General features: G+C 41.5%; 1 protein-coding gene across 5 annotated transcripts in view; it reads left to right on the top strand.

Annotated features, from left to right (window-relative positions):
* The first annotated feature begins 1,789 nt into the window (after positions 1 to 1,789).
* Positions 1,790 to 12,577, top strand: part of RPGRIP1 (RPGR interacting protein 1) — a 48,506-nt gene continuing 37,718 nt past the window's right edge. The window contains exons 1-10 of one of the 5 annotated variants that reach the window (XM_073800664.1): positions 1,790 to 2,069; positions 3,889 to 4,049; positions 4,518 to 4,661; positions 5,125 to 5,242; positions 7,297 to 7,749; positions 7,899 to 8,050; positions 8,504 to 8,846; positions 10,133 to 10,317; positions 10,621 to 10,821; positions 11,357 to 11,495. In XM_073800664.1, the coding sequence (XP_073656765.1) occupies positions 1,832 to 2,069; positions 3,889 to 4,049; positions 4,518 to 4,661; positions 5,125 to 5,242; positions 7,297 to 7,749; positions 7,899 to 8,050; positions 8,504 to 8,846; positions 10,133 to 10,317; positions 10,621 to 10,821; positions 11,357 to 11,495 (2,134 nt within the window). In that variant the 5' untranslated portion in view covers positions 1,790 to 1,831. Of the gene's footprint in view, positions 2,070 to 3,888; positions 4,050 to 4,517; positions 4,662 to 5,124; positions 5,243 to 7,296; positions 7,750 to 7,898; positions 8,051 to 8,503; positions 8,847 to 10,132; positions 10,318 to 10,620; positions 10,822 to 11,356; positions 11,496 to 12,577 lie in introns of those variants that run through there. The other 4 variants (XM_033851377.2, XM_033851376.2, XM_033851375.2 and 1 more) reach the window with 4 other exon arrangements.

The following is a 12,577-nucleotide window of genomic DNA, read 5'->3' as shown; positions in this document are numbered from 1 at the left end:
GGTTCGTGCCCCGGTCTGGGAGGGTACCACGTGCCACGGAGCGGCTGGGCCCGTGAGCCATGGCCGCTGAGCCTGTGCGTCCAGAGCCTGTGCTCCGCAACGGGAGAGGCCACAACAGTGAGAGGCCCGCGTACCGCAAAAAAAAAAAAAAAAAAAAGACAATTACTGAAAAGTGCCTTCCGAATTTTAAAAATAAAAATAATACCTAGTCTCGATAAGGATACCGGGAAACTGGTACTCAGTACTGTTAGTGAGAATATAAATTGGCAGACTATTTTTGGAACGGAATTTGACACTATCAAAAAAATGTTAAACGTGCATATCTTTTATGCCAGATAACCCTTTTTTTTTTTTTTTTTTTTGCGGTACGCGGGCCTCCCACTGCCGTGGCCTCTCCCGCCGCGGAGCACAGGCTCTGGACGCGCAGGCTCAGCAGCCATGGCTCACGGGCCCAGCCGCTCCGCGGCACGTGGGATCTTCCCGGACCGGGGCATGAATCCGTGTCCCCTGCATTGGCAGGCGGACTCTCAACCACAGCGCCACAAGGGAAGCCCCCGATAACCCATTTTTTTGGAATCAAAACTAAAGAAATCCTCTTGTGTATGTGCAAAGAGATCTGTGTAGTAAGAATGTTAATTAATACATTGTTAATTTAATTAGTAATAGTAAAAAAAAAAAAGGAAACCATCCAGATTTCTTATGATAGGGATCGACTAAATAAATCGTGTTGCACCGCCACGTTGAAACGGTATAAAGCTGTAAAAAATGAGATAGATCTATATGCCTAAGATACACTATTAAAAGAAAAATCAAATTGCCAAAGAATGTGTTAATTGTGACCTAATTTATGTCATGTGTGTGTGCATCCACAAACTTTTAATGAGATGAAAGGACTGAAATAGGGCAAAGAGGCACTTTTATTCTATATACTTCTATATCATATTAATTTTTCACAAGCATATATTTACGTAGTGGTTTTGAAATTAAAAATACCTGTAAGTTTAAAAAAATTAAATGCGCCTTCTTATAAGTTAAAGGCAGCAGGGGGTAGATTGGGGAGGTTGCATGGGAGCATCCTGGGAACAACTGATGCTCTTCAACAAAGTGAAATAAGGTAGTGTGGGGATTACCCACTTTGAAGACTCCCTGTGGTAGACATTACTATTGGCCTCTTCCCTTCATTATTCATAACATTATCTTCTTGGATCATCATGTAATGTATGGGCAGAAAGTGCCAAGAAATCTTAGTACTAGCTTAACAAGTTGTTTTTAGACCACATTTATTAAAGTGATAACTAGGAAAAAGACATAAGCAGAAATAATTGCTTATCAATGTCACTTCACTTGTGTAAATAATCAAGAACTGGCCATGTGTCTTTTACACTCAAGATGGGTCTGCCCTGACAGCTAGATATAGTGGTGTGCAGGCTGCAGTTATTGAAAAGTTTAGTTCCTGCCCTTCAGTATAATAATTTACAATCTAGTTCAAAGGCAAGTATTCTCTAAACTAGCCACTGGTGAAAGTAGACAGAGGAACGGAGTAAGGAAAAGAAGAATATTCTGTTACTTATTTCTAATCTAGCAGGCCTGAGAATGTCTTGGTACACAATTCCCTAACTAAAGAAGACCATCATGCTGGAGACGTTCCTTGGGAAATAGATATGACTTGCGTTGTTTGCCCAGGGGGTTATTTGAGACTTAAACCGAAGTGATACTAAGCAACTCCTCAATAGGACCCAAAAGTTCCAAGGCAGTTGGTAAATGACAGTTACAGAGAAAGCAGGGGCAGAAAAAACATGTAGGGAAATGAATGATGAACTAGGCCCAGGAGATGCTGAAACTGTGTAATAAAGACGTCATATCACCCACCTTTGAGTGTCCATCTGACAACTCTCCCCTCCCTCCTTACTTGCTTCCCATTTTCAGCATGCTGGATAGCAGTAATCAGCCTCACTGGAGCAATGAGCAAGGAGAACAGCTACAGCAGAAAGTCTCTCAGCTGCAGGATCACCTGGATGCTGAGGTGGAGGAGAAGAGAAAAGTCTTACTTCAGCTGTCAAGAGTGAAAGGTAGGTCAAGCCCTGAAGAGTTCTCTCAGATGAGGCATCCTCTACATCTGGTTTGGGCCAGCATTTTTCCAGTCCCATCACTTGATCCTATTTTTGTGTGGGTCCTGGATAACTAGAATAAGAACACTGGCAGTCAGGTCAGATTCACAATCAAGAAAGCATGACACCTACCTCACACATACTTATCCCTACATATTGACTTTCCATGTGAGAGAATGCCAATTCTTAAGTTATAATGTTTTTAAACAGTCAATTTATTGAAAGTAAATTTATTTTACTTAAATTTTACTTAAAATTTATTTGACTTAAAGTCAGTTTATTGAAAATGAATTTTTCTGCCTTTTATTCTCATCAGTCATTTTAGGGTGGTTGGGAATTGTTTTGTTTTAGCATCTGATGCCTGAAATTGAGAAGCAAATTATTGCTCTTGGTTACCACTACTATTTCCCCATCTTTTTTTAAAATTTATTTATTTTATTTATTTATTTTTGGCTGCATTGGGTCTTCGTTGATGTGCACAGGCTTTCGCTAGTTGTGGCGAGTGGGAGCTACTCTTGGTTGCGGTGCACAGGCTTCTCATTGCAGTGGCTTCTCTTATTGCGGAGCACCGGCTCTGGGTGCTCGGGCTTCAGTAGTTGTGGCTGGCAGGCTCTAGAGCGCAGGCTCAGTAGCTGTGGCTCATGGGCTTAGTTGCTCCATGGCATGTGGGATCTTCCTGGACCAGGGCTCAAACCCATGTCACCTGCATTGGAAGGTGGATTCTTTTTTTTTTTTTTTTTCTTTTGCGATACGTGGGCCTCTCACTGTTGTGGCTTCTCCCGTTGCGGAGCACAGGCTCCGGACGCGCAAGCTCAGCGGCCATGGCTCACGGGCCTAGCCGCTCCGCGGCATGTGGGATCTTCCCGGACCGGGGCACGAACCCGTGTTCCCTGCATCGGCAGGCAGACTCTCAACCACTGCGCCACCAGGGAAGCCCGGAAGGTGGATTCTTAACCACTGCGCCACCAGGGAAGCCCTTTCCCCCTGTCTTAATTCTTGGATCACAGTAGTTATTCTGAAGATTTTTAAATACTGTCAAAGAGACCTTTGTCTCCCTTCTTTTTGCTAGGCTGGACCTTGATATTTAGTCTTATCAAACTTACATTTCATCATATTCTAGTATGTTCACATAAAAAAAGTGGAGGAAAAGAAATATGACATCAAGAAAAATAGAGTCAGGAACCATAAAAGGATAAAGCTTAGGAGCACATGCTAAGGATCTTGTAGTATGTATGAAGTACAAGTGAAGTCTTGTAGGTAATCTAATCTAACCTCCTCTGTAATGCATGATACTGAAATGATCACACTAAATGCTGATCACCTTCCTTCCCCGAAACACACATGGAAATGTCCAAATGCCCAACCTCCCTTCCTCCCACTCAGGGTCAGAGTCAACGTGGGTGTCACAGAGAGCCAACAGCATAGAAGTCAGATGGAGTTGGGGAATGGTTGGGGAGATACTGAATTAAATGGTGCTGTCAAAAAGTTTGGACTATCCCAGTTGGTCAAGTGGCTCTGATTTTGTTGTGGTGGTGGTAGTTCTCCCTTCCATACTACAGTTCTGCAGGTGTTTTTTTTGTTTGTTTTTGGAGTCCAAATGCCAACTCAGGGTCAATAAGCTAGAACCCCTTTGTAGAAATAAGAGAGAATTGCTTCTCTAAGGGCAAGTTTATAAAATGAATTAAACATTAGTGGGAAAATTTAATTCACACTTGGGCCAACTTTAATATGGTTGTTGGTAGCTACAGAGTTTCAGCTTTCTGTATTATTTTTTCCCCAGCTCAAAACAAGGATCTGAAGCTTGAAGTCACCAACCTGCTTCAGAAGCATAAACAGGAAGTGGAGGACCTCCGAAATAAAGACACAATTTCCCAATCTCCTGACTGGCAATCTGAACCAGCCACTTACCCAGCTCTATTCCAAGAGACCACTCAGATAGAGGTAAGAGCATCTTCAATCAAACAGGTCCCCTCTACAAGAGGGATTGCTGCCAAATATCCCTTGAAAAGATGAAGGGACTAGAAAACTAACTGAATAATATTTTGTCCTGATTGAGGACAATATTTGGAAGTATATGAGAAGGCTGAGAGTAGAGATAGCTTCATGAGCTCCACAGACTTTTTCCACACTGTACAGCTCATAAAATTTAGAATTTTTTTCAGATGAGGACTTGCAATGATCTGCTGAAGAGCAAACAGCCATGGGAGATTGTATAACTTACTCACTGCTGCTGTTGAACATGAGGAACTAGGGGAGAGAGCACTTGTAAAGTAACACAGGTCCTCTTCTACATATTGGAGTAGATTCTGCTGCTGGTATTTTACTATTATCAACGGCTGCTGTAGAGAATAGTTATTACTATACCTATCATATTTATACTCCCTTTTACCAATGCTTTTTCCTCTGTAGCCCTGTGAACCAAAAAACCAAGAAGAAAAGAAACTGTCCCAGATGTTAAGTGAGTTGCAAGTATTGCATGCAGAAACCGTATTGGAACTAGAAAAGACCAGAGACATGCTTATTCTGCAGCGCAAGATCAACGTGTGTTATCAGGTGCAGGAAAAGATGGTACAGGAAGGGGATAAATAAATGGACACATGGGAACTACTTACAAGACGGGGAATGAAGCAAGACCCGAGTTTCCAGGGTTGATGCAAGGTGATATGCTGACGTATGCAAACACAGGATGTGCTGTCCTTTGAAAAACTTGAGGACTCACACATGCCCATGGCACCTTGGCAATAAAAGCCAGAAGGGGCCAGCTAATGAAAATGGCAAGTGGGAAGCTTCTGGGTTCAAATTTTGCCAGTCCCAGGAAAAATACTACCCTATGACACTAACAGCACAACTGGTCCTGGAGGGGTCTGTGAGGAACCTAAGCCTTTTTCTAGTGGATGAATCTGCCCTGCTAAGGAGATAGCGGAGTCTCTTTTACCCAGCAAGTACCACCTTTTTATCTGGGCTCTTTGGTTCTGGGCCACTGAGATAGAAAAGTTCAGACATTATTTCGTTTCAGGAGGAACTGGAGGCAATGATGACAAAAGCCGATAATGAAAATAAAGTTCACAAAGAAAAACTGGAGAGGTTGAATCAACTCCTAGACCTCAAGAACAAGCGTATCAATCAGCTGGAAGGTATTTTAAGAAGCCATGGCCTTCCAGTATCCGGCGAGTCTTAGTACTTTGTTCACTTCCTCTTAGGATCTGTCACAGAGCTAAATGCCCGTGCTCCCCTCTGCACCTGTCAAGAGGGCGCCCTCTATGTCTCGGTATAGGACTTATCCCTCCCATTCTTGATTATCCTATCATCTTTGTTGTTTTAATACATGGTTAGCAGTTTCTTCTCCTGCATCACGTCAGTGTCTTTTCTCTGGAGAGTTTCAACAGGGCCCAGCAATTGCTGAATCTATTTTGAAAATAAGAGTGTATCACTGTTGGCCCTCAGGGTGGGTAACACACTCCCTCTCTCAAGATTGTTTCCTCAAGCCAGGCCTATATTTCAGTTTTTGGGAGATAATAGAGCTACATCACTCATCTCTTGTCATCGTTTTCTGTGATTTCTCTCTAAAAGTCTCTGAATTCTTTGTTGCAGTCTGAGGATGTCTACATAACAGGGCAGGTGGCTGGACACTTATGCAAATTTTATAATGTGATACTTCCTGTACTTAATTCAGTCACTGTCGACCAGGATCTGGTCTCAGCCTTACATATTGAGAAAATTGGCTTTGTTATTATACCCAGTGGTGAGAGACCTGACCCGTACTAACCACATTCACCAAAGACTGATATTTACACCCGAATGTTCATTTGTTATTTTATGATAGGGGCTCTTTCATTGCTGCCTTGAGAATATGCTCATGGCAGCTTGTTCTTGGGGAAGCAGAATCAATAAGAAGGATACTTAGTGAGCCTGGAACTAGAGTAAAGGGAGGTGGGTCATTCAGAAGTATGATTTATGCATGCCAGGGTGCGTCAGTTAAAAGGTCCCTGCAATATAACAAAGGAAATCCTTTGGATTGAAATTCTCATGTCTTTCAGATTCAGGGTGTTTCTCCCAGGACAGTGCAGGATAAATACAATTACCTACCTCTGAAGATTTATTTGCTTTAACTTGTAGTTCTTTCATTACTGGTAAGGCTGAAGAGTTTTTCATATGTTTACCAGTTATTTAAATTATTTCTTTTGAGACTTGCCTGTTCCTGCCCTTTACTATTTCTTAATAGTATATTGTTAATTTGTAGAAGTTCTTTATATGCTAAGATTATTAACCTTGTGACACGTAATGCAAAATTTTGAATATGTTTTATTTATGTTAATCTTATCAATTAAGAAACTGTTCACCAGTCTCTGTATTCCACTTATTTTGGGCAGGAAGACATTCTGATGTACCCAAAGTATTTTCTTCTACTACTTTAACTCTTAGAATAGGACCTTCACCATCAACACACTGTGACAACTCAAATACTCCCCGATTTGAAGCAGACTATATATCAAAGTTTCTCATTGGTTGGACATGGGAGGTAATGCACAGATTTCGTGGACTGTCTTACATATCTTTATTTTGTATCTCATCGCCAATATTTTCAACCTCTTTTCAGTAAGTGCCCTCCCCCACTTTTACTCCATTACTCTTTGACTTAAAGTGGATTTTTTTTTTTTTGCTTCTTAAAATGAAACCAAATTCTTAACAGAATGAAGATCCTTGTGATTGATCTGACTGGAAAAGAGGAATCATCTTAATGGGGCCCAGTGTAATGTCATAGACACCATGACTGTAACTTGCTATTTTCTCCAAGGCCAATGTCCCAAACTTTTGGAAATACTTGCATTTTGTGTTTCTAGTGTTTCTGTAATGGAATTAACAATTAATTCACAAGATCCTGCTGTAATCCAAAACAATGTCATCTCTAGATGAAACTGTGCCTCCAGTGTTTTCCTGAGCTTAGCATTTACTTTCTAATCACTCATGTTGTGCCTCATCTCTAAAGTAGGCATTGGATTATTTGGCCATCAGAATTCAAAGCACCTGATTGTCATTCTATTGCTTTTCTTTTTGAATCACAACGTTTCTTGAAATAGTCACAACTTGGACTTCACCATGGTTTTTATTCTCTTTCTGTCCACCTTCCTTTACCCTAAGGAAGAATTCCCTACCCTTTAATGGATAGGCAGTTTTCTTTCCCCTCTAGAACAACTCAAAGATGTGGCTTATGGCACCCGACAGTTGTCATTATGTCTGAAACCACTGCCAGACCATGGAGATGAGGATAAAGTGGACATTTCTCCACGGCATCAGAGTGAGAATCTTTTCGAACTGCACATCCACCAGGCTTTCCTGACACCTGCTGCCCTGGCTCAGGCTGGAGACACTCAACCTACCACTTTCTGCACCTATTCTTTCTATGACTTTGAAACCCACTGCACCCCACTAGCTGTGGGGCTGCAGCCCCTCTATGACTTCACTTCTCAGTATGTAGTGGAGACAGATTCCCTCTTCTTGCACTACCTTCAAGGGACGTCAGCCCAGCTTCATCTACACCAGGCTATAGCCAGTGAGCACCGCACCCTTGCAGCTGGCTGGATTTGCTTTGACAGGGTTCTAGAAACCGTGGAGAGAGTCCATGGCTCTGCCACACTTACTGGTAAGTGCTGTCAGCACGGGACTAATGTGGAATTTCCCAAAGTGTATAGTTGTCTTCTGGTGGTTTCCCATTTTATTCCTCTGCCTTTATTCTTGATCCTCGCCACACCATCTGTATCCTCCATGCCTTTCATACTTTCTGCTACCCAGGAGCTGGTGGAGAAGTCTTTGGGGTGCTAGAGTACTGGATGAGGCTGCACTTCCCCATAAGATCCAGCCTACAAGCATACAATAAGCGAAAGAAAGCCCAGGCATACCTGTCAGCCAATGTGCTTGGAGCCTGGGAGGCCCAGGAGGATGAGGTGAGAAAAAGGATGTGCCCATGCATCTCAAAGGAGACTCAGCCAAGCAGCTCATGAGAACAGCTTAGTATTGCCCTCAATAAGCACTTGTTGAATGTGAATGAAAGAGAAAAACTGTCACACCACAACTAGTCCAGATACTTCCCTTGGTCAAGCTTGAGTTTGAAATGAAATCATGCCCTTGGAGCTAGCTACCTCTCCCTGCTGTGAACAAAATGCCTTCTCTGTTCCAATCTCTAAGATGAGGCCTGAGTGCCAGCATCTCCCTCAGATAATTATCTGCCAGAGTCAATTTGCAGGCAGGTGAAAGTCATTGATTAGGCTTCTCTGTGACCCAGTCAGGATTCAGCAGTTCTTTAGGTCATAGCTCTTCCTCATTAAGGGTGCTGGGCTTCACCTGCACGACTCTCTCAGCCTGCCCTTTTCCTCAGTCCAAGACCAACATCTTTTCAGCCCAGATCGGAGACCAGGAAGCATCAGAATGAGCTGCGGGTGGAAGTCATCCGATGCTGCGGCCTCCAGAGTCGATGGCTGGGAGCCCAACCCAGTCCATACGCCATGTATCGCTTCTTTACCTTTTCTGACCACGACACCGCCATCATTCCAGCCAGTAACAATCCCTACTTCAGAGACGAGGCTCGATTCCCAGTGCTTGTGACTTCTGACCTGGATCAGTATCTGAGGCAGGAGGCCCTGTCTGTGTACGTTTTTGATGATGAAGACTCAGAGCCTGGCTCGTACCTTGGCCGCGTCCAAGTGCCCTTGCTTCCTCTTGCACAAAACAAATCCATTAAAGGTAGGAGTTCAAGGTTATTACCTCTTTATGCTCTCTGCCCAGTGTTGTCTCCCTGTCCTAATTCAACTTTTCTTTTATTACTTGCTTGGAACAGTTTCTCTTAAAACCTGCTGAAAGGATTTGAGAATATTGTCAAGAGTGAGAAAGTAGAAGACTTATAAGCCTCACTAATCATATAGAAACATTGGCTTCTTTTCAGCAACAGAAGCAAGATTCCCAAGGAGGTAGACCCACCCATCTGAAGCCCATACCTCTGTGTCTGAACCAACATTTTCCATCTCTATAGTGCTTCCCAGTATTTGTCTTTACTTAAGGCCTACTATTTCCTAGCACATGACTAGATACCAGATTATAAGCTATGTCCTTAACATTCCCCCGTAATTCTCTTGCTCCTTTTAAACATTAGACCCAAATTAGTCTTCCATGCCACATATGACAAATTTCTTGGATTTTTTCCCCCCATATGGAGCTGAACTCCATACTACCTTATCATATGTTCATAGCCAGAGTTGTAAGGTACACCAAAGCAGGGTCATCTCTCTGGTTGCAGTCCTGGGAGGGTGAGGCAGCAATGTCCGTGCTCTCATTAGGAAGTGTGAATGGGTGTAGCCAGTATCAACCATGTTTAACAAGCTTTTGGATGTTCCAGGAAGTGTGTGAGGCCTCCCTCCTCCCAATACCACAAGTGCTAAAAAAAAAAAAAAGAAAGAAAGAAAAAGAAAAAGGCTGACACTTCTGCTCACAACTCGTCCTTTGCCAAAGAGAGGCAATGTGAGCCGTCTGTTAAATTAATCAGTGTTACAAATCAGAAGTCTGGCATTTGGAAAAAGCCATTTTGCTTAAGTTTTCTTTGCTTTTGTTATTTTAAAAATACGGACCACTTGGGTGTAGATAATGGTTTTCTTAGTATACCTAAGGCATAGCCACCATTTGGTAATAGTAATAAGAATGTGCTCTTGTTTATTGGCTGGGTGACTGACGACAAGCAAGCTATACCTCTCTGTATATCTTTTGACTATCCCTTCCTGAACCTGGAGATGCCCATTTTCCCCTATAAATATTCTAAGTGAATATTGGAAGTAAATATTGTGAGTGAACAGAAATATTCACTGATATTTTATGTTACTCCTGAACGTATTGTCATCATGATTACTTGGTGGATGTGAATTAATTACAAACAAAATATGGTGAAATTCAACCTGGGGAGGTAATAGATAAGGTGCTATTAAACGCTCACTTGCCTATTTCATGTGATTGAATCTTATTAATGTCTGTGTGTCTCTCAGGTGATTTTAACCTCACGGACCCTGGGGGGAAACCCAATGGATTTGTTCAGGTGCAGCTGGATTGGAAGTCTTGCTATCTACCCCCGGAGAGTTTCCCAAAACCAAAAGCTCCGAGTGAGGAGAAGGACACCAAGGACAGTTTAGATACCTCAATTGAAGAGGAAGAAGCTTCCTTTCCTCCCCAGGTAGCAAATCTCCACCAATCCTGTGGAGCAAATTTGATTTGAGGAAGACAGTATTAAAATTGGGGTAAAAGAAATTCCTTCTGTGAATGTCATGTGTTCTGCAAATTTAATCTGCATCATTCATAATGCCATGAGGCTATGGATGGAGCAAAATCCTGGGTTTTATTGTGGGGAGGGAAGAGACGGCATCTCTCAGCTTTACGGCAGGAGAGAAATGAAGTCTGATGCTAGCTCATAAATCCCTTTCTTGAGTATCAAGGCTGTTAAACTATCACCTTGTAAGGCTCTGATCCTTCTCTTTAGGACCAGATGGTATCTATTGAGATTCCCATTGAAGCTGGCCAGTATCAAGCTAAGCAAAAACCTCCTCAGGTGGGAGAAAGAAAGGAAGGGGAACACCAGGTTCCAGGTTACTCAAGAAAACAAGGCAAAAGAACAGGCATTCAAGGAAAGAACAGAATGGAGTATCTTAGTCCTAACATCTTAAGTGGAAATACACTACAGGTAAGGCCTTAGAAACCCTGAAGAACTAAAATATGGGTTGTAGTGTCCCAAAATATATTATTCTCAGAGGTAGAAGCAGAAGTAGGCACGCAAGCAATATTCATGGCTTTGTGTGGCGAGCATGTGTTTCCACAAACGTAAATAGGTTAATAAACCTCTGGACTGTTCATTTCAATGTAATTTAATTCAACAGACTGTGGACTCTATAATTTATGCTTAGAACTTTAGGACAAGAGTCCTAACCAGGCTACTTCAACTGTAATCAAAATAAAGAACAGGTATTTATTGAACACATACTATGTACTTGATACTGCCTTTTCTTCATAGGAAACTGGATTAAAGTTACTATGTAGCCTAAAATATATATACACACATATATATGAGATTATAAATATATATTATATGACTATAATTATATATAATTCATTATTATTTATATTGTATCAATTATATCAATTATATATTATGCAATATTAATTATATTAAATTATTATAATTACACAATATACTTATATATAGTTATTTGAATCTGAAGCAGGTGAACTACACTGAATGGAAATTCTCAGGGCTTAAGATCTCCACAGATGATGGTTTAAAAAATCAGCAAAAGGAAGAGGAAATGACATCATCCCTTTCAGCACGGATACTAAAGGAAGCCCTACATCCTGTGAATGGTATTGTCTTTTTAAAACCTGATTTTCCTATGTAATCACTGGATTATTTTATCAAGCTGGTTATTTACTTTCTTCTTTCATCTTTCATTGCTAAACTTTTCATGAAAAATTAGTACTGGAGATCATAGGCTCGGTTTGATGTTACAAGTGTGCTGGTTAGGCCAACCAAGCTGTAATTCTGAAAGAAAGTAGCTGTCTATGTATTTAAAGCTAGCTAGCTAGCCACTTTAGCTAGCAAGCATAAAATGTTAATTCACTTCAGGGTCTCGTGACTTACGGTTACGAAGAAATAAGAGGAAGAGGGTGATTGGCTCATTTGTGATTTGAATCCAAATTTCTTTTAAAATAAGGCAAAGCTTTTGGGTTACAATGAAAAGAAGGTTATGATTTCAGGTTATAATAATGGCAAACTAGGTAATTCAGACCAACTTTCCCATTGATAACAAGTGAAAAGCTAAAGTGAATATATTTCTTAAAAGCGTTAAAGTGCCAATAATTAGGGAGGGAGGAATCTCCTAGCCGAGATCGGAGAGATGATTGGAGCTCAGAGAGGTCAGCTGGAATTACTTCAACCTGGGGACATTGCTGGTCTGGAGGAAGCAGTGGAGAGACAGAACCATGCTTTCGGTGGTCTTTTGGGGTGGAGAAATGGGAATACAGTCTGAATCTCGTTTCTGCCCAGCATAGGCAGGTGTCTGCCCAGAGCAGAATTTCCCTCTCTGGTCTGGCACCCTGATGGCAGCACTGTTCTGAGCCTCTTATCCTCTGAGAGGCAGAACTGTGCTTTGAGCACTTTCAGGCTAGAGAGACAAGAGCTGACCTGAAGCCCACTAGGACTCCAGACATTGGAGTTATCAGCCACAACCTGCATTAACAACTGTGTTTACTACCTTCATGAAGATGAAAGCTGAACTTTAAAATTTTAGCAAGGAACTGGGGCTTTGAAAATTGATACTATACATTTTTAAAAACATTTTGTTTTAAAATAATTTCAAAATTGTATAAGAGCTACACGAATAAGACAAAAAATTTCACATAAAACCTTCATTCAAATTCATCAACTTTTAATACTTTTCCACGTT

The sequence above is a fragment of the Tursiops truncatus genome, chromosome 2 (assembly GCF_011762595.2).
Source record: "Tursiops truncatus isolate mTurTru1 chromosome 2, mTurTru1.mat.Y, whole genome shotgun sequence".
Lineage (NCBI taxonomy): Eukaryota > Metazoa > Chordata > Mammalia > Artiodactyla > Delphinidae > Tursiops > Tursiops truncatus.
The sequence above is the reverse complement of the archived record's forward strand: the minus strand, read 5'-3'. Positions and strand labels throughout refer to the sequence as shown.